This window comes from Psittacula echo (assembly GCF_963264785.1).
Source record: "Psittacula echo genome assembly, chromosome: 2".
In the NCBI taxonomy this organism is placed as follows: domain Eukaryota; kingdom Metazoa; phylum Chordata; class Aves; order Psittaciformes; family Psittacidae; genus Psittacula; species Psittacula echo.
In genome coordinates, this window is record NC_137737.1 from 51,886,796 (window position 1) to 51,913,882 (window position 27,087).

At 39.1% G+C, this 27,087-nt stretch overlaps 1 protein-coding gene across 9 annotated transcripts in view; it reads right to left on the reverse strand.

The window, feature by feature from the left end:
• The window catches only part of RBM33 (RNA binding motif protein 33), a 103,907-nt gene extending 78,079 nt beyond the window's left edge, over positions 1–25,828 (reverse strand). For 8 of the 9 annotated variants that reach the window (XM_080639336.1, XM_080639333.1, XM_080639331.1 and 5 more), the window contains exons 1-6: positions 25,574–25,828; positions 15,063–15,156; positions 10,478–10,526; positions 8,421–8,497; positions 6,054–6,354; positions 4,897–5,001 (exon numbers count right to left, since the gene is read on the reverse strand). In XM_080639336.1, coding sequence (XP_080495462.1) covers positions 4,897–5,001; positions 6,054–6,354; positions 8,421–8,497; positions 10,478–10,526; positions 15,063–15,156; positions 25,574–25,601 — 654 coding nt within the window. In that variant the 5' untranslated portion in view covers positions 25,602–25,828. The remainder of the gene's footprint in view (positions 1–4,896; positions 5,002–6,053; positions 6,355–8,420; positions 8,498–10,477; positions 10,527–15,062; positions 15,157–25,573) is intronic. The other variant, XM_080639330.1, reaches the window with a different exon arrangement.
• Positions 25,829–27,087: the final 1,259 nt, after the last annotated feature.

Here is a 27,087-nt window from a genome sequence, read left to right on the forward strand (position 1 = left end):
TTACTTTTACATAACAACTTTATCTTATCAAAAAATACAGCTAAAAACAACGGACAGGATAGCAGGGAAAAAAAAAAAAGAAAAAAAAAAAAAAGAAACAAAACAAAACAACAAACCTTCAAGACTGAAAGAAATCCAAACCTCAAAAGCAAACCCAAATTGAGGACAACTGGTCTGATTAACATATCCATGTATAATCAAAGCACCTCTGACAACAGGCAGTTGTGTCTCATGAAACAGAGGAGGGATGTTAGCAAAGGAAGAGATGCTAAGGTGATTTTAATAAAAACAAACAGAAGCAAGGGAAAAAGACAGGGTTAGCATTTTACTTTCAAAAGAGGGACTCCCAAAAGAGAAAGGTGCAACAATATCTCTATCAAACCTATGTTTTCAAATATCATAAACCCCATAATTTTACTGTCTCAATGCTTGCCTTCAAAAACTTTCAGGATTTGTGAGACATGCTCTCTCACTGCACTGAGCCTCCTGCTTTACTTTAGAGCTTCAGTGCATAAGCCCCAAACAAATCCACTCTCTATGGCCATGCCCCATAAAAGCTATGCTGGAATTCAGTTTTTATACAAAGACTGGTCTCAACCATGTAACCTCACCTGTGAGTGCAAAACTTACTCATGCAAAGCTCTATATGTGCCTCATCAAAGCTCTATATGTGGTTCAGACTGCAGAATCAGTACTAGAAAGGTTAATGCATTCCGCATTGTCCTGAAAAATTTTACAATGCTGTAATGAAATGCTACAAGAAAATACCTGTGGAAACTGTTGCTTTTGGGTAATTATTCATTCTAGAAAAAAATAAAAATAATATATCCATTCTAAAAAAACCTTACCCAAGTTGTATTATACTACAAGACAACTACTTCCCTATGCAACAATAATAAACATTTCTCAAACTTTTCTAGAGCAGCATTATTCTGTTCACCATTTCTACTAATTCTGTACTCTTCTGTGTCTAACTCACTTTATTCATCAGTATAATGCTCATGTCACCTATTAACAAACAACAGCTGTAGAGGCATTAAATATCGAGGACAAAAAAAATCAAAGGAGCTAATGAAAAAGCAGGCACCAAGGAAAGGCAGTGCTCGGGAATGCTAACTGACCCACGTCCAAGTCTGATTACACGTATTATTGAGGGATTTATATTAGTTGCGATGGAGACACAAGTATGTCTGACAGTCAACCATATGTTCTCCACATATAGCTCCAGGAAAGGTGATTTGAGCTGTGTAGGGGCATACACCCTTCCCCCGCAATTTGTTCAATAGTTGTAGCATGCAAGACTTCTTTAGATCATCTTTTCCAACAGGATGAGGTGTTTTTTCAAGACTACAGTGTATGAATGGATCCTGTGTTTCAAAAGAAATTTATACAGGAAAAGACACAAGTGCAGACACAGAATTAATACATACTTGTACTTACAGGATTCTATTTAATAATTGCTAACCATGAATATCTCTTCATATACATAAACAGTCCCTGAAGAGCCACTTGAGGTCACCTGAAAGGACTAGCCAGCCAAGGCTTCTTAGCAATTCTCCTCTAAGGGAGCTTAACATTTCCCATTATGACACCTTGCACAAAGCCATCAAAGAGCTTTGCTGACTCTTCCTTACAATGAAAAATAAGGATCTTTCTTCTATCACAAGGTCAGAGTTTTCTGCCACCCTCATTAAATAATTATGGCATAAATCCCAGCCATGGACCAGAACTCCCCACACTGGTTTATGATCTGCTACGGACAAAGAGCAAGTACTCCTGCTCCAAACAGCTTACGAGGCAGTTACAGGACTGATAACAGACACAGGCCAAGAAAAGCAGGAGAAAACACTAGTCTGCATTGTAATCGTTGATCTTGGCACAGGATCCTCCTGAACATGGGATTGTAAAGTGTTCTGGAGAGCTTTGTGTCAGAGATAGCCAAGCTGTACAAAACAGGTAAGCACTGTAAAGGCTAAACCAGATTCCTTCCACAGGAAACATTACAAAGGTGAAACAAAACTTTTATTAACAAGCTAGTGAATAAGCAGTGGAGGCTTCTACCAGAGGCTAACACTGAAGCAGCAGCAACCACTCAATCTTAAGGGATCACGAATTAAGCAGATAAAGAGGATGTTACCCTATTCCAAGTGCACCTCCATTCACGGATGAAAAATGGAATCAAAAACCAAACCTAAGAGCTTCTAAATGTTTAAAGCTTGGCCGTTTCGCTTGCACTCTTTTCATAATTTTCTTCCAGGCTAACAGGTAGAGTCTTCAAATTTGAGCAAAAAGAACTAAAATGCATAAGTTTTGGCTTAACACAGATGGAACAATTCAACGGACAGGCACATCAGCCTTTTTTCCCCCTAAGTCTGTATTCTAGCAAAAGAAAAGCAATACGAAGCATTTCTTTATGAAATGTTTTCTTGATTGAAGTCCTCATAATTTCTTATCACTGTAACCAAAGACATGATTTAAATTTACGCAATGAAAAACATGCTGTCACAGACTTCACAGGAGATTAGTTTCAATATAAAACAGAAATTATGAATTCTAATTTCATAAGGTATATTTTTATAAACATTTTGCATAAAATTGCTGATATTATTCCTCGACAAATATTTAGGACATGATAACTCGCATAACTGATGGCTTTACCATGCCTCTTTGCTGCTGAAACTTCCGGGTATTGGGTTTTGCTTTGTACCTTATGAAGGCAAAAATATTTCCTGAAGCATTGCTACATTTTTCAAGGAAGCTCCACAAAGAGTGTTATTCAAAATCCAAGTTCTACGCGCTGTTTCAAATCAGATATCAAGTGAAAAAGCATGCCTTGAACCTGAGCTGGTCAAGGACACAAACTTCTCCTGCCTCTTCCTCCCATCTGAGTGCCACTCAACAGGTGCCTCACTTTTCTTTTTCACCAGTTTCCCCCTGCCATGTTCCAATTCTCCAGCTACCCAGCTTTTCTTGTTTTACAAATTTCCTTCATGCAACATAATAAGAGAGTTTATTTGGGTTTAATGAGGAAAATACTTAAAATACACTACCAAACACTCTTCTCTATCAGCTTGCTCTCAGTTATTCAGATGTCATATTTCAATCAAGAAATAATAATGCCATTTATTTGTACCACATCTATTACAGGTCCACTCTTGTGTTGCATTTTCTACAGAAGAATGCCAACAATTGCCCTCATTTACAAGCAGTGAATGTTATATGAGATTTAAGGAGGAGTGCTGTTATATAATACTCAAATAAAGAACAAAACTCCTTAGAGCTGGAGGCATGCATCTAACCATGTAATACACAGAAGTGCATGCTCCTCAAAGGTTCTCTCGCTTGGTGGTGTTCTCATTTGGAGGTGCAATTGTGAGCTTCCTGACAAATATAAGTAAACTACATAGGAAATAATAAAGGAATAAAAAGATGGCATTTTGGAAACAAGAAACCTGTGGCAATCTGCAAGCTACCAGAATAAAGGAAGAATGTAGAATAACTGAATAAAGACGCGGCCAAAACATTCATGTTATATGATTAACAAACTCTCTAGAAGCTTTATTAATAAAATCAATTAAAAACTTGCTTTACTATTAATTTTATAATGAAAGGAATTGCATTCTGAATTGGACAAAGACATGATCATTAAAAATTCTCTTTAGTTCTCACTCTGAAAATGAAGCTGTGTTTTTTTTAAAGCAGTAAGCCTGACAGTGAAACCCAACTATGTACCTAGAAAAACTTTACATGATGTGCATTCATCGTCTCATATAGACTGTGGCTGCAGTTAGCACAAATGCATCAGTCTGCTTTTAAAACACCAGAAGGAAAGCGTACGTAATGCAGTGAATGAATGAAAAGTGTTTCACAGTTATTTGGAAGGGTAGATTTAATACTTAGAAAGTAGGAAATTAATTACATTAAGGTATATTTGGTGTAAGTTGTCATGCTTGCAACAGCAAAGACTGAACAATGCAAGTAGCCCCTTTCGATAGATCTCTCCACCTACCAAAGAATGTTGCTTTATTACAGCAAGTTTGATACAACTAGAGTATCACAGCACACCCATTTTCATAGAATAAAACACTGCTGTGTCTTTGAGGAATTAATTTTCTGATGAGTTAAAGCTCCAAAGAGGGAACACACTCTGACTACACTTCTCAGCAGGTAATCCGTTCAATCCTATTTAATTAAGAACTGCAAAAAAAAGTAATATTAAAGCAGATTCCTGGTGGGGAAAGGAAATAAATCCCACACCATAAAACTAGTGGCAAATTAGTAATAGGTATACTACTGATCCAGGCTATACCTAGTTGGCATATATTTGGCAGTTTTTAGAATAAGCTTTGCTTTTAAAAATGAAGAAACTCATCCTTTCCCTAATCAAACAATAACAATAAAACTTCAAAGAAATTTCAATCCCAACATATCTTTCAAAACAACAAATTATGCCTTTCTAACACGGAACCTTCCATGCTCACGCTCCTCCTCAAAACAGGATACCCAAGAACTGTATTTGCACTCCCAAGAGCAGCAAATTAACCACCTGGAAAGTGAAGCACCACAGCTATTACCGATTTAACAGACTGCATGCAGTATTACTATCACTGTCCTTCCCAAAAGGGCCCCTGAAGTTTCTGATGTTGAAACTACAATTAGATATGGACATTTTGAGCTCTCCCTTCTGATTTTGATGCCAAGAGAGAGATGGGATGGGATCTGGTGTATCTGATACTACTGATGCTATTGCAATTCATCTTATATAAAGAGTAGTATCACCAATAATTCAACATCAGCAAAGTTGCATCAGCTCTTACCCAGCAATATGGACAATTCTACCAATTCAAATTCTGAAACAACTAGTTATTTTAAGTATCCATTAAACACACAACATACTTCTGATTCATTTGCCATTGCGTGGGATTCTTCCAGCTCCTCATCAGCTGTATATTCTTGTTCTTCCATTCCTTGCTCATTATATGACTGCATGTAATCTTCATCCTAAGGCAGTAACACATGCAGATGAAAAGACAGAGGCCAACTTTACAGAATCATAAACCTATTAACAGATGGCATCTGTATGCATTACTACTGATTTCAGAACTGGAAGTACTGTATCTATCACAACTGTCAATTATAAGTGACATGACGTATATAAGGTATAATTATAAAAAACCATAACTATAATAGTTTTAATTCAGATTTCAGTGTCAAAGATCCCATTTACTATTGTTTGCTTCATCTACTTCTGTATTCTATTCCCACTTCTTACAAAATCATGAAGCCAGCACTGCAGTACTTTCTTACCAAAGGAAACATGCATCAATAGCACATACACATTAATATCAGATATCATGCCATGAAAAATATAAACATTCTTAAAACATTCTGCACATGCTTACACATGAGAGCAAAACCTTTTAAGTTAGCTTGTATTTGAAAACACCTCACTGATCACATACAGTTTTAATTAAGATTAAATAATTTCACTAGCAATTAAAGCCAGTGCATGTTCTCTAATACACTGTTTAAATTATATTGAATTATGCAAGTGACATTTTCTGAACTAACCTCCAATCTCTTTATTCAGGTTTAGACAGTTCTCAGTTACAAAAAGGATGAACGAGCAGGACATCAATCACTTTCGGATATTAGCACCTTAAAGATGTCTTTAGCAGGTCAATAATCTTTTCACCTTAGAAGGACTTTATCAGATCTTGTCTAAAGCCTGGATAAAAGCTTTTGCATTAAGTACTTCTAACAATTGGCAGTGTATCTGCACCACACAAAGCTGTTTTCTTCCTTAAGGATACAATCCTCAAGGTCATGATTCGCAACTGCCTTCCAGCACGACAAAGGAGCATTACCTACTGCCAAACAAGCTGTCAACACAAACTTTGTCACAGGCTAGATAAAGAAACTGGCAGACAGTGATAATAGGTCTAATTTCCCCCTCCTCCCTAGGGAGGTAAACAGAGTTCAAATCAGTCTAAAATCCTATGCACGTGAACCAATGTTATCTTTGAAGATACAATAGAAAAAAAAAAACTCACTGGAAATTCATCTAGGGGTTCATTGATTTCAAGGTCTAGCACTTCATCTTCTTCTCCAGGCTCTTCCCCATATTCTATTTGGTCTTCAGTCAGTTCAGGATCATTGCCTTCATAATGTCCTTCCTCTGCATACTCTGAAGCATATACGTCAGATGCTTCGGATTTGTCATAACCAATTTCATCTTCTCCTTGGTCATACTCAGACTCATGTTCTAGTGATGGATCATTGATGGTCTCAGAGAGATCGTATGATGTAAGTATGCCAGATGTAGCATTGAGGCTAACTGTGACACTTTGAGAACTATGGTATAAGGGAGGAAAAATTCAGAGGTTGAAGCGTAACAGCCAACTACTCACAAAGATTTAGCAAAACAAAGCCAACAAATACAAATTCTCCAAGTTGGTGGACAAAATTATACCTCATATGCTATTTGACTCCATGCCATATTCTTATAATGCATACTGTATGCAGCTTATCACCAGCTGCAGGCTATTTGACCAGGGGAATCAAACCAACCAGATGGTTTAGCAGGTCAAACTGGCAAAAGTCCTGCTTGGTAACCAAAGCAGACTGGATTCAATTTTAACTCCAAGACTAACAAAAAATACATAAAATTATTATAACTGCATCTGTTATCCCAATCTTTCAGAACATGGCAGTCATTTTTTTACTTAAATATATTATTGTTCCTTGTTGATTATCTTGAATTCAAACTTCCATTTTTATGACAGATTTTATGTTCTACAAAAAATAATGTAAAATACATATAGTCAAGAATTGTCATTTCAATGCCTAAGACTTATTCTAACTTTGCAACAACACTGGCACAAACACTGTAAAAAAATAATATCAATATAAACAGTGGCAAGTTTATCATCCAGAGAAAAAGCAAAACTCAGAATTCACTGTTCACAATAACTAGTGCCATCAGTACGTACAAGAGCAACCAAACAACTGCAGACTAGCTAGAAAAGCAGGGGGAAAAGCTGTTCTTGATTTGAGGGCTCTGCATACAAGGAAACCCAAAGTTTTTTATTTTTGTTTTTATAGTACATTCTTATTCACTATTTTCCTGTGTTTAGGGGAACAAGATCTAGGCAGCTTTGAACTATTTGCATCTGTAAGATGGAGAAAATTTAACACCAAAATTAAGACATTATCCAGGATTATCATTATCTTCCCAACTACAGAGGCATAAATGAGTTTCAATGCAAATAGAGGGTACAAGGAAAAGGAGTGGAGCAAAGCTTACTCTCTGGCAATAAAACTGCTAAAAATGCAAGACTTGTCTACAAGAACATGCTTCCACTGATAAATACTATCACACTTCAGGTACTTTGTCATTGACACATGCAGTCACATAGCCATCCCTGCTGCCCAAGGCTCACAAGGAGGAAATCCAGAGAAAAAGCAGCAACGATTGTAACTGGGATTCCCCATTTTGAAGGGAACTGTCCAATCCTCACTCATGCAAGGAAGAAAACAGGTAATGGAAAATTGTTTGAGGTATTTCAAGATACCCTCATCAATTCAACACAGGGATAGGACTCCTTATCCTATTCTAGCCAAGAACAGAAAGATCTCAGAGCAATATATATATTTACACACACACACATATATATATTCATAGAACAAGTAAAGGAAAAGCTAAAAAAACACACAGGTCATTAAAAGCGGCAATGATACTGCATCACTTCAGCATCCCAAGCCTCTTCCTTCCCCTTCAATCCAACAAGAAGAGTAAAAACGTCTAGACACTGATTTTGACTTGTAATGTCCACAATTCAGTTGTGGAGCTGTATCACCACAGAGTATTCACAGGGTAGGATCCTCAAAAAAATCCCATGGAAGTACCTGCTTAAGGCTATAAACTGTACAAAATTTTCTGCTGTGTAGTTGTACATAAATATTTAAGTTACAAATCAAGCCTGACAAACTGCAAAGCTCCCCTCCTCAGGATCTTAGCAGGCAAGATATATTTTTAAAACTAAGATGGCAGAAAAGCACTTTACAGGAGGAAGAAGCCTACAACAACATCAAGCAAGGCACAGAACAAGAGCTCTGTATGTAGTTATAAATTCTTTATATATATATATATATATAGTTATAAACACAGATGACATAGTTTCTTCTTTATAAGCATTTTTTATAGAGTTAAATAGATTAAAATACAAATATTTTACTGCAAAGCTAACAATGCTACTGAACACATACATATGTACATCACCAAGTAGCTCACCAAATAAAAAAAGCCATTTTCATTATATACCAATAACTTCAGTTTAGTAGTTATCAGGTGTCAATAATAGTAGTGGTCATTAACAACTCTTGAGTTATTCAAAATACAAAATTTAGAAAAGAGATACCGAAATTCTTGTTCCTCCTCATTGTCACTTTGCAGAAGATCATCATTCAGCTCTTCATCTGACAAGTCTGACTGATTCTAGGTTTCAGAAAAAGTCAATCATGAACATCAAGGATATAAACTTTCAACTAACTAGGTACCAAAATTATTGACATTTCTGAACATTTAGGTATTTTTTTTTAAAGAACACAACCCAGACTAAAACCATATCTTGATTACCTAATCTGATGATAAAAATATGCCAACATAAAACAACAAATATGAAAATAAATATCTGACGCTTTTATGGAAATTTACAAAACTCGGATCTGCCTAGATATCAACATTTATCATTGATGCATTCCAAAATACAGCCAAAGATGACAAACCACTTAAGAAATGCCAGGAAGAAAGAAAGGTTAGCTTTAGTATGCTGCCTTGTGACCTTGATGCATCAGACAGGAAAATCTACTATGTTCCTGCAGTTTCTAGAGAGCAGGAATACTTTTGTCTACCATACTTTCAGTTGTTTCACTTATCTTTTTTCTTTTTTTTTTTAGTAATTACCCACTAAGAGGAAGTAACTGCAGTTTTGCTAAGCAACATTATTTCCATCTCTAAATTAGTAGGGGAAGAAAAGTTGTGTAAGAGCAGATTGTCTAAAAGTACTGGGATGAGATTAAGTAGAAGCAAGTTTAGCCTAAATAGCTCAGGAAAAACTTCTTGAGAAATCAATTATTACTCGACCATATGAGTCCATAGCCACAGACACTGCTCAGAGCCCTGTAACATGGCAAACTGAAACCAAGAATAGAAAAAACACAAGAACACATAATACATAAGAGAAATCTAGTATTAATATTCACATCATTTCGTTTTAATATAAATTAGCAGCTTTATCAACTCACATTTCAATTACAAACACATATGCAGTATTAACTGCTTATGTTTTGGTAACTGTATGACATACATGTGCAATCCCTATCATCCTAGAATTTTATTTTTTTAAACCAGTACATGAGGCAAAGGAAATTTATATCTTTAACAGGGATTTCTTGCAAAATAAATTGAAGAATTATTTTGAATTTGAAACATTCAAAGTGTGATTGTAAAAAACAACATCAATTAAAACTCAACTTTTATTAGATCTGGGTTTCTTCACAAGCCCATTCATCTCCAACTAAAACACTGAAAATTACTTTCTAGATTAATTTATTTAGCACATAAAGTGGAAAAAGAGGTGACTAGCCAGTTCTGATTACCCAGACAGAAGTCCTGTCTTCTGCAGGTATCTGGCAAATCCAAACATGCAGTTCCTTTCAGAGAGTTCCATTTTGGAAATAGGTATCTGAGTGAGGCGTCTGTAGCAGACATGAAAGGCTCATTTATGTTCTCCAGTGCTAGCTGCTCCATATTCTTCCCTGACTGTAGAAGAGGAAATCTCTGCCTACTTGTCAGACAAAGTAGTAGTGTACTGCGTACAGTGAGTGGATCTTTAACAGACATCACCGTTTGCTTTTTTATTTACTCTCTGGTAAATACCACTGGTACTTTGATAAGTAACTTTAAATAGCCAGGAAGTTGAAGTAAATTGTCTAGAATGCTAATCAGTACCAGGAGGCATAACTGGGGGGAGCAGGGGTCGATTTGGTTGTTCTGGTGGTTTTTTGGGGGGTGGGAGTTTTGTTGGGTTTGGGGTTTTGGGTTTTTTTTAATTTATATGGGGTTTCTTTGATTTTGGGGGTTTGTGTTTTTAATTAAGTCAGTATGAACCAATTTTGAGAACCATCTCCTTTTTAAACAGTGTGTTACAAGAAGAAATACTATCTCAGAAAAAAAAAGTACAGGTTTTCTAAAACTTGTATTTTAAAAAGCCACACTTGGAGGTACTTCACAAAAGCAAACAGAGCTCTGGGTGCAGATCTGGCTACAGGGCAGGCCTCAGGTACCTATAGCTGTCAGGCTTGAGGGAAGTGATCATAAGATACATAAGAGGCCATACCAAACAACTGAAGTTGGCAAGTTGAGTAACATTAATATTTTAGTAACACTTCACTTAAAAACACATCTCTTTCTTACCTTTTTGCCAGTTAGCAAATCCTCTCCAAGCAAGTCATCATCAAGTTCACTGGAAAACATTAATAAATTTCAGAAGTTGAACCTCAGAAAACAGAAACAAACACCATATAAGGTATACACCTTAAAAAAATAACTTAAGGAGAATTGGTGCTGAGTCTGCACAAAGCTTTCCTTTACCAAAGCATTTAAGAAGTTGAAAAAGGAGAAACATTTTAAATTAAATAGACCATACATCTTAAGACCATTGTTGTGCAGTTATTTTCATATGCTCTCCTCTCCATGTCCCTCAAACTATAACACAGCACATAAACCTAGAGAAAGCGCAAGCATTTAAAGCACACTTAGCCAGGTCTTCACTCTAGATCCTTCAAGACCATGTGGGCATAGTCTCCACACTGTTGTCCCCCACCTCCTCAGGAAATAAACAAGTGACAGCAGTGCCCTGAGAGCAAGACTCAGTGCCCAACTATACTTCACCAAGGAGGCACTGGGAGACCAGCTGGCTTGGGAGGTCATTTAGGCCTAGATCTTCCATAAATACTCCCTCCACCTCACATTGAGAGTGAGGTCAAACAGACATTTGTAGAATAACAAAATCAAATGCATGCTTCACCATCTTTATAAGTGTGGCTAAGAATCCAGGAATCATAGAAATACCTGGCTTACAAAACTTCTGCCATCATGTAGCATCCGTTCCATAAATAGGATGCAACACAAAGAACTACAGTCCAGATTAAGTTAAACTTTAGGACAGCTGCTTAATCTCATTCTTTCTTCAGGAAAAGAATTACCTAGTGACAGGAGTAAACAGATTCCCCCTTCTACAATAAACACTTACTACTCACAAATGCCTGTGTTAGAACATGCATGTCTTCATACTAAAATGCCAGTGATTTGACATGAGCTGTAATTCAAGAACAAGACTCTACCAGCACCTCAAAAAAAAAAAAACCACAAACAACCCCCACCATGCCTTAGATACTACATTAAAATTAAATACCCAAAAGTGAGAATAGGCTCCATGAACAGAACAAGAAAACGTAGAAGAGTTCCTTAGGATGACAAAAGGAATATTGAAAATGGGGAGGTAATCCCAAGATGTAAATCAGTGCCAAGAGTTATTTTTGCAGACGGATAAACCCTATTCAGAGCTGGTTCTTATACAGATAATGCAGGAACAGATTATATTCAAAATCAGCTCTAAAATAGGATGTTATCATGAGGACACAGTATTTGTCCATAGTTGCTGATCTCAAACAGTTCCAGGAATGACTCAACATTAGCAAATACCAGTTGCTTTGTGTTCACTGCAATATTAAACAAAAATTGAGACATAAAACATATCACCAGAATTTAAGGTCTTTATTTCAGAGACAGAAAACATAACAGAAATTGTTGCTGAAAAATTTAGAACCAAAACTGAAGCAGGAAAAAAGTCACTAATCTCTTCAGCAATCTGACAAATGCACAAAAAGGTTTGAAAATATTTCCCAGCACTATGGCCCACCACTGACAGTTTTTAACAAAACTTCACTGGAGAAATTCCAAAAGATAGCAAACCCATGTGTTATAGTAGCATTCAATGATGAAAACCAAGCTCAGGTAGTAAGGAATTCAAATCAAAAATGAATGGAAAAGGGAAAGATTAAATTATCTAAGCACTAGCATATAAGTGAAGCTCATGACAGAAACAAGTGTCTTTCACAGAATGCCCCTCAAAACCTATTACAATATTCACTGTCACTCTATTTTTTCATTGATAAATTAGAAGAAAAATTACCATGGTAACTTGTTGAATAAACTAACAGTGAAAAGCCTACACAGTAAAACAGACCTATTTCAAGCTTCTTTTAAACTATCCAAATCTCAAGTTATCTATCAGAAAGAAGAGGGATTGGAGTTACCAGATCTGACTATTTTCAAGAAAGAAAAAAAGATTTTAAAAGATACTAAAATATCTTAGGCTATCTGAGAAAAACAGATAAAAATGAATGGTTGCAATCTGATACCACACAACGCCACATAAACTAAACTGGAATAAAAGTACTTATCTGTGACAGTTCCAAAGCCAACTCACCCTCACTACCATCAAGACCCAAAGGTCTTTCCAAAAACCACAATCCTAGGAAATTAGTGTTCAAATAATCTAAAAGTTCTCACCACTCTCATAGCAGACAGATCCATTTCCTTCCCTTCCTGAACTCAATACTCAACATTCCCCTCACTGAATAAATTCAGCTTACTAAATGTGGAAGAGAAATTAAAAGGACAAAAAAAAGGACAGACAATAAATGTAGAAAGTTTTCTGCCAGCTTCTAATAAACTCAGAGAAGGGTCAGAACAAGCGAGTTTCAGCAAAAGTCAACCAATAAATCAGCTCTGTCATCTCACAGGATAACACCAGAACTACATCTTTTTCCCAAACCAAATCTGTGGGCTCTTTACAGAGCTAAAGATATAAATTAACAGCCTGTGATAAAGATGTCAGACTGGCCCTTTTCGGCCTCCAATTTCATGAGCATGCCTCATTAAACATGAGCAGTAGCAAGGACACAAATGTTTCAGGAAAAGAACTCATAAAAAAAACAGTAATGGGAAAAATTCTCCAAGAACAATGTTACATTTGTATTCCCAAATCACAGGGGCATGAGTTTGGGAAAGGAAAGAGATTTGGAAATTCAAAATTATTTACACATTTTGGAGACAGGACTCAGTTAAGTAGCAGCACAGTAAGAGTTGATGGTTGATCAAGATACATGACTAACAGCATAACCCCTTCACCATTCCCCACAAAATAAATTATTTAGGATGCAAAACAAAACATGAGGGATTTTTTTTTTTAAAAAAAAAAAAAGGGTGTTCATTCAGCCTTTTTACCGTCTTCAAGAAACTGTGTCCTATACTGAATTAAGCCAGTAGTTAAAAAATTCAAGCAATTACAGTAGGCAACAATATATCCATATACAGCATTAGTAACTGCCCAGACAACCATAGAACTTAACATTTCCAAAGACAGCTCCATCTAAAAATAACTATTATATTTTAAAAATCCAACACATGCAAATAATGTTCTATTAGGTAAAGTTGGAAAAACAAACAAACAAGCAAAACCCATTAAAAAAGCCCACAACATTTTCCGAAATTACCAGCAAGATGACTTTCTGGATTTCCAGCACTGCACCTTAAAATTTTTACCATTGGCAATAAGATTACAGCTTGCAATACAGCAGCTGTTTGACTCTTCCAAATTTTCTGAAGTGGTAAGAGTAGGACAGCTAAACACGGATGTGGCCAGCCAGCACCTAAAATCCCATCTGTTCATACAATTAAGTTAGTGAAGGCAAAAAAGTTCAGAAAATATTCTAATATATTTCTCCTGTAATATTGACTTCTGGAGTTCTGAACATCCCAGAGCTGGGGCTGGGAGGCAGCGCAGCACAGTGACCCAACCTGAAAAAGTTATTTTAATTACACTCTCAAACTAGATCTGTCCCTTGCAGTTCAACAGCCAGCTCTCAAACAGCTGTGCTGGCTCGAAAGAGAACAGACACCCCTCATCAGTGTACAGCAGAACACCCCGTACACTGAAGCTATTGTCCAAATCCCTTATTCCCTCTTACTCACCTCTTAGAGCAATGAAAACTACCCACTTAACCCAGCAGAAAAGCACAAAAGAGGAAACTAATTCCTCTGGAATGACAATAAATGTAGAGTACCTAATTCAATGCAAGGGCTCAGCTCGGTGGAAAACTACTTACGGTTGATATTTTTTTTTTTACTATAATCACTGGAATTATTATTAGAAAAGACAAATCTATTTAAATGTTTGGGATTTCTTTTCCTTTTTAAAGTGAAAACCACTGGTAAAGTCTGAAAAAGTCTCTCTTTTACTAAAAAGGAGTGGTAATTACAAAAAAAGGAGAGGGGGGTAAAAAAAACCGAACCAAAACAAAAAAAAACACCAACAAACCACAAAAGTGAAATGTTTTCCCCCATAAACAGGCAAGTCTAGCCAGCAGCTCAGTAGCTTGATTTAAGTCCTCCCAGTTAGAGTGCCTTCACACAAAAGAGCATGTTCTTATTCTCCCCCAAAATAACTAAATTCATGCATACTTTAAATCTTCACAGCAGTCATGTTTTTCAATAGAAGCCCATACCTGAGTTCCATTATTCTTCCCAAATATAAAACTGAAGTAGGACTTTGAGGATAAGAATTTAAACATCTCATTAAAAATTAAAAAAATTGGACAAATTCAAGTACTAGCAAAAATTTAACTACTTAAACCACTGGGATCTATTAAATATTTAAAACAAAAACCAGAACAGTAATTGCAAAGTTAATTACACACCACAAACACTTTGTATTTATCTGATTTTAAATGGTATCTCTTCATAGTGCTCTTATATTCCTCAAGGCAAGTATATGTTTGGCACAATCTAGCATCAGCTGACATGCATAACCACCAACATCTTCATCAGTTTCTAAATGTGTGCTGCTCTAAATGTTAGAATACAAAATGGCAGAACGGGAAAAGAGCAATGCAATTCATCGCACAGAAACTGATTGTGAAAGTATTCCACCTACCTGTCCCAGTCATCATCTCCAGCTCTTCTTCTCCAAGACCTTTCTGCACCAGGCTTATCAAACTGATCAAAGTCATCATCTGCAAAAAAGGTGACTACGTTAAATAATTCTCACTGAACTGAAAGGTTCCTGAAACAACCATATAATCGGGATTATTTGGTGGGGGTTGTTTTTCAGAAGATGCAAAAATACCTTTTTCTGCTTTCCATGTTAACACGAGGAAAGCTGATAAATACCAACATGCCTCACTAATAAAGAAAACATAATATACTATACAGCTTTCCCTCTTCACCATTGAGTTGAGGATGACCCAAGGAAAACAGATAGAACATGAGATAAATCACTGGAAAATTTTGCCAACAAAGGTAACTCCAGAGACAGGCACTCCCCAGAAACGCACAAAACTGAGGTGCAACAGAGATGAAGGAAACAACATCCGCCAGTTCTCTGCTTGCCTTGGGGGCCACAAGCTTATCTACCTACACTGAGCCTGCAAAGGCACTTTGTAAACAGGAGTAACCTTCAGGTCAGCACAAGGCAACCTGGAACAAAGGAAGGAAGTCAGGTGTAATACACCATCAATTATCTCAACTGAGGCATTACAACCATTAGAAGTCACTAAAGCAGGTTACTCCAGGTACCTAAGCATAGAACACGCCTTCCAAGATAAAACTGGTGCTCCATATATTTCTCTCAACAAGTACCCTCACTTTAGCCTATCAAATCACAAATTACTCTTGCATAGATTAATTTGCAGATTATAATCTTGCTATTTAAAAATCTTAAATCTTTTACTTATCTGAAAAGAAATGCAAAGCTTAGCTGCTTTGTTCAGATACCCAGATGTCTCTATCATCTGCAAACTGGAAGCACACACTTTCAGAAACACTCAACCCTCACTCTCTCGTCCTGTGGCTAAAGCCCAGCAGAGAAGGCACACCTGGATTTTGTGTCTTTTCACACCCTTTAATTACTTCTGTAAGAGTAAAACAAATGTGCAAATGAACTTCATGTTTAAAGGAGAAACCCACTGCAGTTTAATGGCCTGCAAAATACAGGAGGCTGAGCAATCTGACAGTCAGAAATTATGATCACTAAGATGCCATATACCCGGTCAGTCTCCTGAGTCTATTTGGATTTGACTCCTTGAACAAGTACAATGTCAAGGGTAAACTGGTCTTTTGTGTGTGTGTTTGTGTTTTTTCAGTGAACCTTCAAAACCAAATCTGTTTTCAGCTCTTTAAACTCAACCCAGTATCCTTCAGTGAATATTCCCCACATGCAACAACAAACCCATTCACTTCTTTCTTCATATTATCAAAACACAAGTGATAGTGACCAACTAAGTTTAAGAAGATGTAAAAACATCAAAAATATAAAATTCAGTTCTTGCAATGTCACTAAATTAAGAGCTTTCAAACCACGAAATTCAGTCATAAATACAGAGATGCATTCTACTAGTCCAAGTTGCTCAAAGCCCTGTCCAACCTGGCCTTGAGCACTGCCAGGGATGGGGGTGCCACAACTTCTCTGGGCAACTGCATCTTACTGCATCGCCATTTTAATGGCACAAGTATCCTGCACTGCCATTGTTCTTACAGCTGGACTGCAGTAACCCACTGACTTGATGTAAACACCTCCAGAGTGGGTTTTTTGTTTTGGTTTGTGGGTTATTTTTAAGGTAATGAGGTAATTGCTTTTGCAGCAACCCAAAATTACAGTGTCCACATGTTGACTAACACTGCTTGAGACACCACTATCAGGCAGAACTAGCTTCTTTTTAAGCTACGCCTGCTTGCTTGAAAGATACAATATTTTTTCATGCCAGGCACCACTTGCAGAACTCCAGAGAGCTGCATTATAAAACAGCATCACTTGAAGATCTTAGCTCTTCAGCACACAATTCTTACACATAGAATCATAGAATAGTTAGGGTTGGAAAGGACCTTAAGATCATTAAGATCAACCCCCCTCCCATGGGCAGGGACACCTCACACTAAACCATGTCACCCAAGGCTCTGTCCAACCTGGCCTTGAACACCACCAGGGATGGAGCATTCACAACTTCCCTGGGCAGCCCATTCCAGTGCCTCACCACCCTCACAGTAAAGAACTTCTTCCTTATATCCAATCTAAACTTCCCCTGTTTAAGTTTTAACCCATTACCCCTTGTACCATCACTACAGTCCTTGATGAATAGTCCATCCCCAGCATCCTTGTAGCCCCCCTTCAGATACTGGAAGGCTGCTATGAGGTCTCCATGCAGCCTTCTCTTCTCCAGGCTGAACAGATTCAACTTTCTCAGCCTATCTTCATACAGGAGGTGCTCCAGTCCCCTGATCATCCTCGTGGCCCTCTCCTCTGGACTTGTTCCAACAGTTCCATGTCCTTTTTATGTTGAGGACACCAGAACTGTACAGAATACTCCAAGTGAGGTCTCATGAGAGCAGAGTAGAGGGGCAAGATCACCTCCTTCAACCTGCTGGTCACGCTCCTCTTGATGCAGCCCAGGATACGGTTGGCTTTCTAGGCTGCAAGCGCACACGGCCAGCTCATGTTCATTTTCTCATAGAAAATGTGGACCTTTACGTCAAACAAGTTTAAATCTCGAAAAGTTATGTGCCAAACCCTTTATCTCTGCTGAGATGTCTCTACAGCAAAAATGATCATTCTTCAGTACAATTCATAGTACTTTTCCAAGCCAGATATTGAAGTTCCATGGCCATACAAGTGCTACAACCTAGTATTACTACTAGTAAAAAAACACACAAAAGAGTCCACATGCCTGTCAAGTTTCTAGTGTAGAGCCAGATCTCCACTCTATCATGATACCAATATCACGAATCTCCAGCTCTTTCAACCCCTCCAAATTTCTTGCTACCTATTCCTTGTTTTTGAGCAACTCCTATCAAAATACAAAGCTGAGTGACATCCATGCAAAGCCCTTTTCACAAGTCTAGTAGGATGCATACAAAAGCCTCAAAAATGACTGGTCAACCTGAGTGTGGTGACGACAGCTTACAGGAACCGCTTCACCTAGGTCCCCAGCAGCACCCTGTCCTCATCTCTCCTCGTCTCATCACACTCTTATGATACCAAGATCTTTGGGACAGAGGAAGACAGCTTTTCTTTTTTATACTTATTTGTTCTATGACAGCTGACAGTGACAATGAGCATTACAAATTATGCTATTTTGACATTAAGTACTGTCAGAGCCCAAAGCAGGTTGTAGCTCTCCTTTACAAAAAGGTCACAACAATCACGCATCTACAAATAGCATTCATTGCCAGCTTCATCATCTGTGAGACAGCAAATATTGCAGTAGACACAGGCCTTACACTAGCAATGTGATCTGATACCTAGCAAACCTCAGTGAGGCATCATTTTTTTACATTTCTGAAACTACACATATTTTCATTTTCTTCTACCTGTCTAGGTAAAACAAAAGAGCAGCACACACCAATCAGCATGACATTTATGGATGTTTCTCCTTAAGAAACTCAAGTCAATGTTTGTGTCAAGCATGGTTAAAGTGCCTGCAAAACATTAACTTGTATAGAAAGAGGAACACGCAGCATCAGCAAAGCACAAAACCACTAACAGCAACAGCCAAAGACTTATTTTTATATATATATATATATATATAATTCTCAGTACTGTGTAGGAGGTGAACAGAGAAGAAAAAAGGGAGGGAGGAATCCATGAACTTAAGCTTTTTAAGCAGGAAAACGTCGACTGCAGAAGCTGGCAAAGGTTTTGTGTTTCTTCCAGTGGCATTAGTGCAGCCTAAAAAGGCAGTCGTACACAGCAACTGTTTCTAAGAGATACAGCACAATGGTACAGCTCCTCCTTTCAAGGCAAGGCTCTCTTGGCAAACCTCATCAAGATCTATGCACATTAGCTGGGTTATCAACTGTAAGATCCTAAGAGGTGATCACTAAGTACACTAAGCCTCCTCTCTAACTTCCAGGCAGCACTAGAAGCATTGAATAAAAAAAAAAAAAAAATAACACCCCCCTGCAAAAAAAAAACCTAACCAAACCACACTAAGCCCTATGAAATACCAAAAAGCACTAACTGACTAAGGAAGCAGGGCAGGCCAGTTATAGAGGAAAACAAAAGAAATAATCTACCACATAGCTCTTCCTACTGTAGGATAAATCACCATTATCAAAGTGACAGAGAAGTTGCAGGATGCTGCAGAGACTGACTAATGCTGGCTGCTTCGGAAGGCCAGTCTCCCTCGCAAGGCTCTGGCCAGCTGCGAACCAGAAGAATCACAGAATGATCTCGGTTGGAAAGGACCTTAAAATTGTCTAGTTTCAACCCACCTGTTATGGGCAGGACACCTCCCACTAGACCAGGTTGCTCAAGGCTCTGTCCAACCTGTCCTTGAACACTGCCAGGGATGGGGCATTCACAACTTCCTCGGGCAACTGTTCCAAGCCTCACCACTCTCACGGAAAAGAATTCCTTCCTTATCTCTAACCTGAATCTCCCCTGCTTAAGTTTGAACTTAAGAAGCACAAAGACAGCCAAACACGCTTGGTTCTCCACATTAAAATGTTCCCATTTGCTTTATACTTACCCTGGTGTAGCACCGGCAGTGCTAAAAGTTGTTCTATACAGCTTTTTCTTTTTTCAGTTGTTTTATGATATATGCCCAGAACTGCTTAATAAGAACAAATCATCTACACTAGAAATCCACAAAATACAAGCCTCATTTCCTCTTTGGCTATGCCAATCGTAGTTTTTAACTCTGTAGATACCCTTTTCAATAAAACTTTCACTAATCATTTTTCTATGTAAAATGGAAGTCCTAAGCTACACAGTCAAGTCTCACAAGCGTAGGAGGTGAATCAGTAAGAACACTGCAGAGCTTTAAACACCTTAAAATGGTACCAATATAGCCTAAAAAGGTAGTCCTACACAGCAACTGTTGCTAAGTTGGAGTATTTTACTGCAATGAGATGGCCAAGACTTCTCAACTAGGAAAAACATTTGATGACTGCATCATTAGTCTTCCTATAAATACACCTGCACACTTTCTGGAACACTAACCACGTGCTGTCTCATAAACCTTAACAGCTCAAAATTTTGTATTTTGCTTCAGTATCACACTACCATGAACATAAAACATACTACTAGTTTCAGGCATCGAAAAAGCATCAAAGATGTCTCCTTATCCAAAACAAGACGGAGGTGCCACAATGATCCAATAGTTCAATGGATAAAATGTATTACGCACGGTTTACCCAAAAGGTCTTTTAATAACTCAGCTACACTGCTTTTGGGACAGAACAAGTAAGAGTAAGGAAGACATAAAAAAAAAATCTAAAAAAATTAAAAAAAAACAAAAACAAAAACAAAAAGCTTGAGGAAAAAAATTATTTACCCTGTGAAAAAATAACAAATCTCTGTGCTCAGATTTAATGCTGAACATAAGTCCATCTTGACCTATCCCATTCCCTGGTATCACATTTAAAACACAACATGACAACTTGACAGCGTTTCAAGCACAAGTCTCCAGGTTAAAAACAGATTACCATCTTATCTTTATGTAATAGTTTATTTCTACAGAATATTTTTCTTTATATTTTGTTGCAAAAGTTTACACAACATACAGGTATTGTAAAGCCTCAGTGTACTGGAACTGCGTATATACATTTATATACTATTTTTCTGCCTGGTACTGAATTTCATATCTCTTGCTATGCAATACAGAAGAGTAACAGGTTTCACAAGGAACAGACACATCTAAAACATAGGCTGGCAATGTAACTGTACTATTAACATCAGCTGAATGGAAACTTTGGGTAACAAATCACAACAACATCCAGCAATAAAAACACAAGTTCAACAGGAACTCCTATGTCTGTGATGTAAATCTAAGACATTATAAAGCACACTATGAATGCAGTCCCCTTTATTATAGACACTCAAGCTCTCTACTCATTCTTGAAAAGGGGGAAATAAAAAAGTCACATTCAGTCCTATTACTGCATTATGCAAAAGAACACAAATACACCACACTCAAACACAGTTTAGTTTATCTGTTCAGGAACAGACATCATAAAGCCTCTAGACTGGTAAACACTCACAGAAGCCTTAAGTATTTATAACAACACAACAACTTCGTAACATGTTCCCCAGCTAATGTATTTCATGCTTTCTTTCCAAATTACTCTATAGAGTTTAACTTCCTCAAAGAGACAAAGTAGAAAAAAAATAACTTCCACAGAAGTTATTTTTACCTTCTCAAAACCAGTTTTTTGAGAGTTTGTTATGATGCAAAGCAACCCACTAACAACGAGCAAGAAGAGAACTAATTAGGATATGCTGTCTGGAACCATCAAGCCACAAAAAAAATATTAAAAAAACCCAACTCCAAAGTCTGCTTGGCTTTGAAAACATATTTGCTTTGGAAAAACATTCTAAAAATGTCAAAGTCCTTGCCTCACAAATGTGGAACAGTGAATGATGGCGAAGAGCACAAATGAAATCCACATGAATTCAGCTCCCAAATGGCTTTGGACACTGATGAGAAACTGCAACTCTGCAGAAACTCCCCAGCATCTTTCATAGTCACTAAAAGTTATAGTAAAAACAGAGGCTGCCTTACAGCAGAATATAACACAGGACCAAACAAATTACTTGGAGGTTTTTTGGCCAAGTCACTAACAACCATCTTCTTAAATTATTCTGGAGAACAAGTTCAACATGACCTAAAAATCTGAGGTTGAGTATTTGATACAATAAAGCATGGTTTGGATTTTGTAAACACAAGTGATAGTATGTTTAATTTAGATGACCTGAGAGAACATTCAGAGTAATGAGAATTTCAGTGAAAGCTTGTCAAAGAAGCACAGATATTAAAAACTGCTACACTTTAAAGCAAATTTGCCTGCCACAAGCTAATTCAAGCAGGTTTTGGCACTCAGCTGGTAGACTAGCCTATGACCATATATTTTTATTTCATGAATTGCAAATGCTATAGGCCTTTGACACTTAAAGGAGTTTTACTGTAATATGCACACACTAAGTTATAGTTACCAACTGTATCAGTCCACCTAACAAAGTAGGATGCAATACCCAGAGAGACCAAAATACAACCAGCACTCCACACACTATGTTATACTGACCAACTGTATCAGTCCACCTAACAAAGTACATGCAATACCCAGAGAGACCAAAATACAACCAGCACTCCACACACTTTCAGCTAGGCACAAATGCAGAAACTGTTTCCAGCCCATGTATGCTACTGTTGAATAGCCTGAAGCACGACAAGCTCAACCGAATTTGTCATGCTAGAGAATTTTTAGTACATCTTTGAATTTGACAGTGATCCACAACAGAGAAAGGTGCTTGCTGTGCTAGCAGCATAGGCTTTTCCAATTTTTATCGTCAGCTTCACAAGAGGTTTTTAAAGCCACTACATTGCTGAATGCACAACAGCAGCCCTTAGATTACTTAAACTGATGACAACGTAAATTCAAGCTAGAGCAATAACATAACAGGCTCAGAGGTAGAGAATCACCCATTCAGCTACTCTTGGTACAGGACCACTGGCAGGAATATGAGGTAGACACGTACAGACAGAGCCCTCTTCAGCTCCTCCTCCACCCCTGTCATGATTCATACCCCAAGAATATCTACATTAAAAGTCTTGTAGACTACTGCAGTTTATCAGCAGTTTATTAATCTGAAAGGAAGAAAACTTCCAAATAGTTTTCCCTTACTTCAGTATGACAAGCAAGACACGTGCTCCTTGCTTTGTTTTAGTAATGGTTTGTTGTTTACCCCACAACCATCTCTCCCTAATAAGCTTAAAATCTAGCTGTAAGCTGATTGCAGTGAACACCAAGAAAAAAATGTCAGCATCCACACAACACAGTTATTACATTACACTATAAGCAGATGATCACTAAATCATAGAACAGCCCAGGTTGGAAGGGACCTTGAAAGACCATCTGGTCCAACCTTTGTGGGACAGGAAGCCTAGGTAAAATAATTTATCTAGCATCCTTGTCCAATCACATCTTGAAAACCTCCAGTGACGTAGACTTCATTATGTTCCTGGAGGTTTTTCCAGTGACCGACTGTTCTCTATGTAAAAACAGAATTAAAAAAGTATTTCTTTTATCAAGTGAAGCCTCTTCTGATGCAACCTGCAGTCATTGACCCTTGTCTTCTCCATGTGGCTCCTTGTGAATAGAGGGCTTGCACTCTCTTTACAGCCACCCTTTGAGTAAGATGATGTTACTCAACATTCAACATGTTTGCTCTGACTATATATATATATATATGACAGTTTGAATCCAAGTTTGGGAACCACTGTCTTAACCATACCAGTAGACTAACAAGCAACTATAAGCTCTTAAAGTCCCTCATCATCACCAGCACACATACCTTGAACTTCTACACTTCCATACAGCCATTCTAGAATTAGAAGTAAATTGAATCAGGCTACATAGCAAAGGAATTTGTGAAGTAACATGAAGCTGTGAATCACTCCCAGATACCACCACCTGAAAACTTTCCAGTTTATGTTTGTGAAACCTATCACCAAAAGAGCCTTTACCTTCACCCTTAGAAAACTTACCTTCACCAACAGGTGGTCACAAAAATACATACAAATACTTTATTCTTATGAATCAAGCCTGTGTTCCCCAAAAGCCTAAAAACTTGTAAATAACCAATGAGTCCAGACATGCTGTCCAACAAATCACCTTCCTTCCATCAAATATATCTAAATGTTCAGCCAACACAGCCATTTCACTTTCTTTTTCAGCCATGCAACACAGCCTTATAGAAGTTAAAATTTAATCTACATCTTCAAAGCCAAAACTTTCTCATGTTACCCTGCAATGTCATCAAATTAACACTCTATTTACCTTCTCAAGACCTATTTTGTACTACTTTACCAATTATTAGAGCCTTAAAAACAAAACAAAACAAAAACCACCACACCAAAACAAGGTGCTGGTATCGCCATATTTTAAAGTCTTTTCGTCTCCCCCAAAATATAAAAGAAACCCTAAATTCTACAGTTAAAACTTTAACTGATCAAAAACGTTTAAGACAAACAACCACTTACTCCTGGGCTTCTTTCCCATTTGTTAGTGCCATTGCCTTTGGATAGTAGTCCCTTTCCAAAAAGAGTTGCATACATCACTCCTGTAAACTCTATGCTTTTTTACTGAGTCTTAGAAATGTATCTAACAACCTCAAACAGGAATTTTCCTTGACTAGTCATATGGCCGTGTGTGACACCTCTTAGTTTCTTCATTAATGCAAGCGCTGCACAGTGACCATCTAGACTAGACAAACACTGTTTACACAGGGCAAGGATTGTATTTATAATTTGCACTATTTATTGATAAGCACAGTGTTAATGCTGAACAAACAACTGCTTGTGCCCACTTACTACAAAGGAACCCTAACTCATGGCTAAACACATACAGTACTCCACAACTAAAAAAAAAAAATAGTCTTGAAACTGCAGTTTCACGACTTAGTTGAAGGCTGTTTGCTGCATACATCTTTGTACATGAAGGCTCATTCAGCTGCCTTGCAGTACTTTTAAACATAAGAATCAAAAGCACTCAAAAGTAACACTTTAAATTACTGACCTCATAATAGTACAAAATCTCTCATAGAGAGAACATGCATACAAACTTTGCTTCCACATCACATGTAACTGATCTGAACCACAGGCTCTAGCACCCAGGTTTTTTGTAAAATAACTTTAACCTTGCAACATATTTAACACTATTAAAACAATGCCCAAGATATTAAGATATTTACTGTTTTACCCATCAGTGCTGTTCTTCCTAACCTTCTTCCCAAACTCAACTCCTAAACTTGAGAATTTCTTTGTGATATTTAGCTTTAATAAGAAGTTTTATTTTGTTTATGTACATTGCAGCCAATTAACCTAACAATGCAAACAGTCTGACCACTTTGGTGAGTGATCACAAGGGGCTGCTCTTCTTCATTACACCTACTTACAGAAAACAAACACAGACTAAAATCAACACACTTTTGTACAGACAAGGGCAAATGGATCAACTGACAACTCTGACCAGCCTTTATCAAAACTGTTATTCCTAGTGAAAGCAAGGCCAACAGCAAAAGGGGCCCTGCCCCGGCCAAAGGAACACAACAGTTCCCACCAGCGCACGACGCCGATTCCCATTAGCAATAGCGGAGCCCCTGGGGCTTTGTGGCGCCTGTAGAGCTCCTGCTGCCCGCGGCACCACGGGGCTCACTCTATCCGCACCCCGCCGGCGCAGCTGGCCGCGCCCGCTCAGGCGGAAGACCGAGAGGTGGCGGGGTGCAGGGGCGCCACCGCCCCAGGAAGGCCCCGCTGCCCACGGCTCCCTCAGCCCCGACACCCGCTCCGCCCCGCCAGGCCTCGCGCCGCGGCTTTAGCCGGCCCCGCTCCCACAGGCTAAGCCCCAGGGGTCCGAACCGCCTGCGCAGCCCTACAAGGCCATGACACCCACCTGCGCCTCCTCCCAGGGCGGCAGCCATGGCTCTTCGTCTTGCCCAGGCGGCGGCGGCTCCCAGCGGCGACCCCGTGCCGCCCGCGGGAGCAGCGGGGAGCGGGGGAACAGGGAATGGGGAGAGGCTCGGATTTAGCGCCCGGCGTTTCCCCCTCCCGCCGCCCCTCCGCACGCACCCACCACAAGAGAACAACAAACTACCACAACATGGCGGCTACCACCACCTCCGTCGCTGTCGCCACCGCCCCCGCACTGCATCATGGGATGGCGGAGGACCGGTCCCTCCCTTGCGGGGAGGGCGGGCAGCGAGCTCAGCCGTTGGCTACACAGGGCCCAGGCGCTCCGTGTGCGTCTACCGTCAGCGCCCTCTACGCATGCGCCGAGCCGCCAGCTGCCCGCTGCGCCGGTCGGCTGGGCCGGGCGGGAGTGCGCATGTGTCACTGTGGCGGAGCGGGAACGCGCACGCGCGCTGGGGAGGGGTGTGATGTGTGGTGCAATGGCGGTCGGGACGCGGTCGTGCTGCCGTCCCGTTGGGCCTCAGGTCCGAGAATTGCGCAGAGGCTCTCGGGAAGGGGTGTGGATCCGTGCTCGGGGATTACCGCACCGTGCCTAGGGTCCTTGCGGGCAAGTTGCGGTGGCCTGGGTCTACCGTCCCCCTCTGTCACAGGGGAGCAGGCTCGCCGGCCCTTGGGGAGGCTGCTGTCCGCTGTCTGGCTGCGGTGCCTTTGCCTAGCCGGGACCAGTAGCGGGGAGTGGGGACGGGAGGAAGTGGCAGCTTGTCGGCGTTCGCACACCTCCCTTATATTTATCTGTAGATGTCTCTTGCCAAAGTGAGCTGCTCGCAGTACCCCCAAAATGCCAGACACGCACTGGGCACCGCTGAGGCTTCACTAGGTCATGGGGCCAGCTGGTGCTCCTAAGTTGAGCTGTCTTTTGTGTTGCAAAAAAACCGCCATGAGTTAATGAGATTAAAACATACCACGAAAAGGACAATTTGGGCTATGTTACAGACATCCGTGGTCTTCCATCTTTTAAGGCATGAAGGTACAGGGAGGTTTGAGCTTGCATAAACTAAGACTTCAGGCCATGTAGTTTTTGCTTCACTGGACCTGGGTGCTTTACAGCCACAGTGTTACAACATCCTAAATCTGTTTACGCTGTTACAATCATCCTAAATTCTAGTGCAAGCTGGAAGTCCTTTTCTGCTATCTCTCCCTGAGCACATCCCTCCTGGCTGCCTGGCAATGTGCTGCCCTTCTGCTTTTCAAAGGACCCAGTGATCATGTGGGTGCAGAGTAGTTCAGTTTGAATCACTGATCCCACAGAAAAGTAATTCTCCAAAAAGAGTTTTCCTTTTGAGTTTCCTTCCCACCTTTTAATGAGGAAATCAGAACTTTGGCATTCTGCACATGCTAGGTTAAAATACAGAATAAAATTGTGCCTTTGCATAAAACAAACTTTTAGGTTACACTACTTGCAAAGAAGCCAAATCTGATCTTAAACAGTTCAGTAGA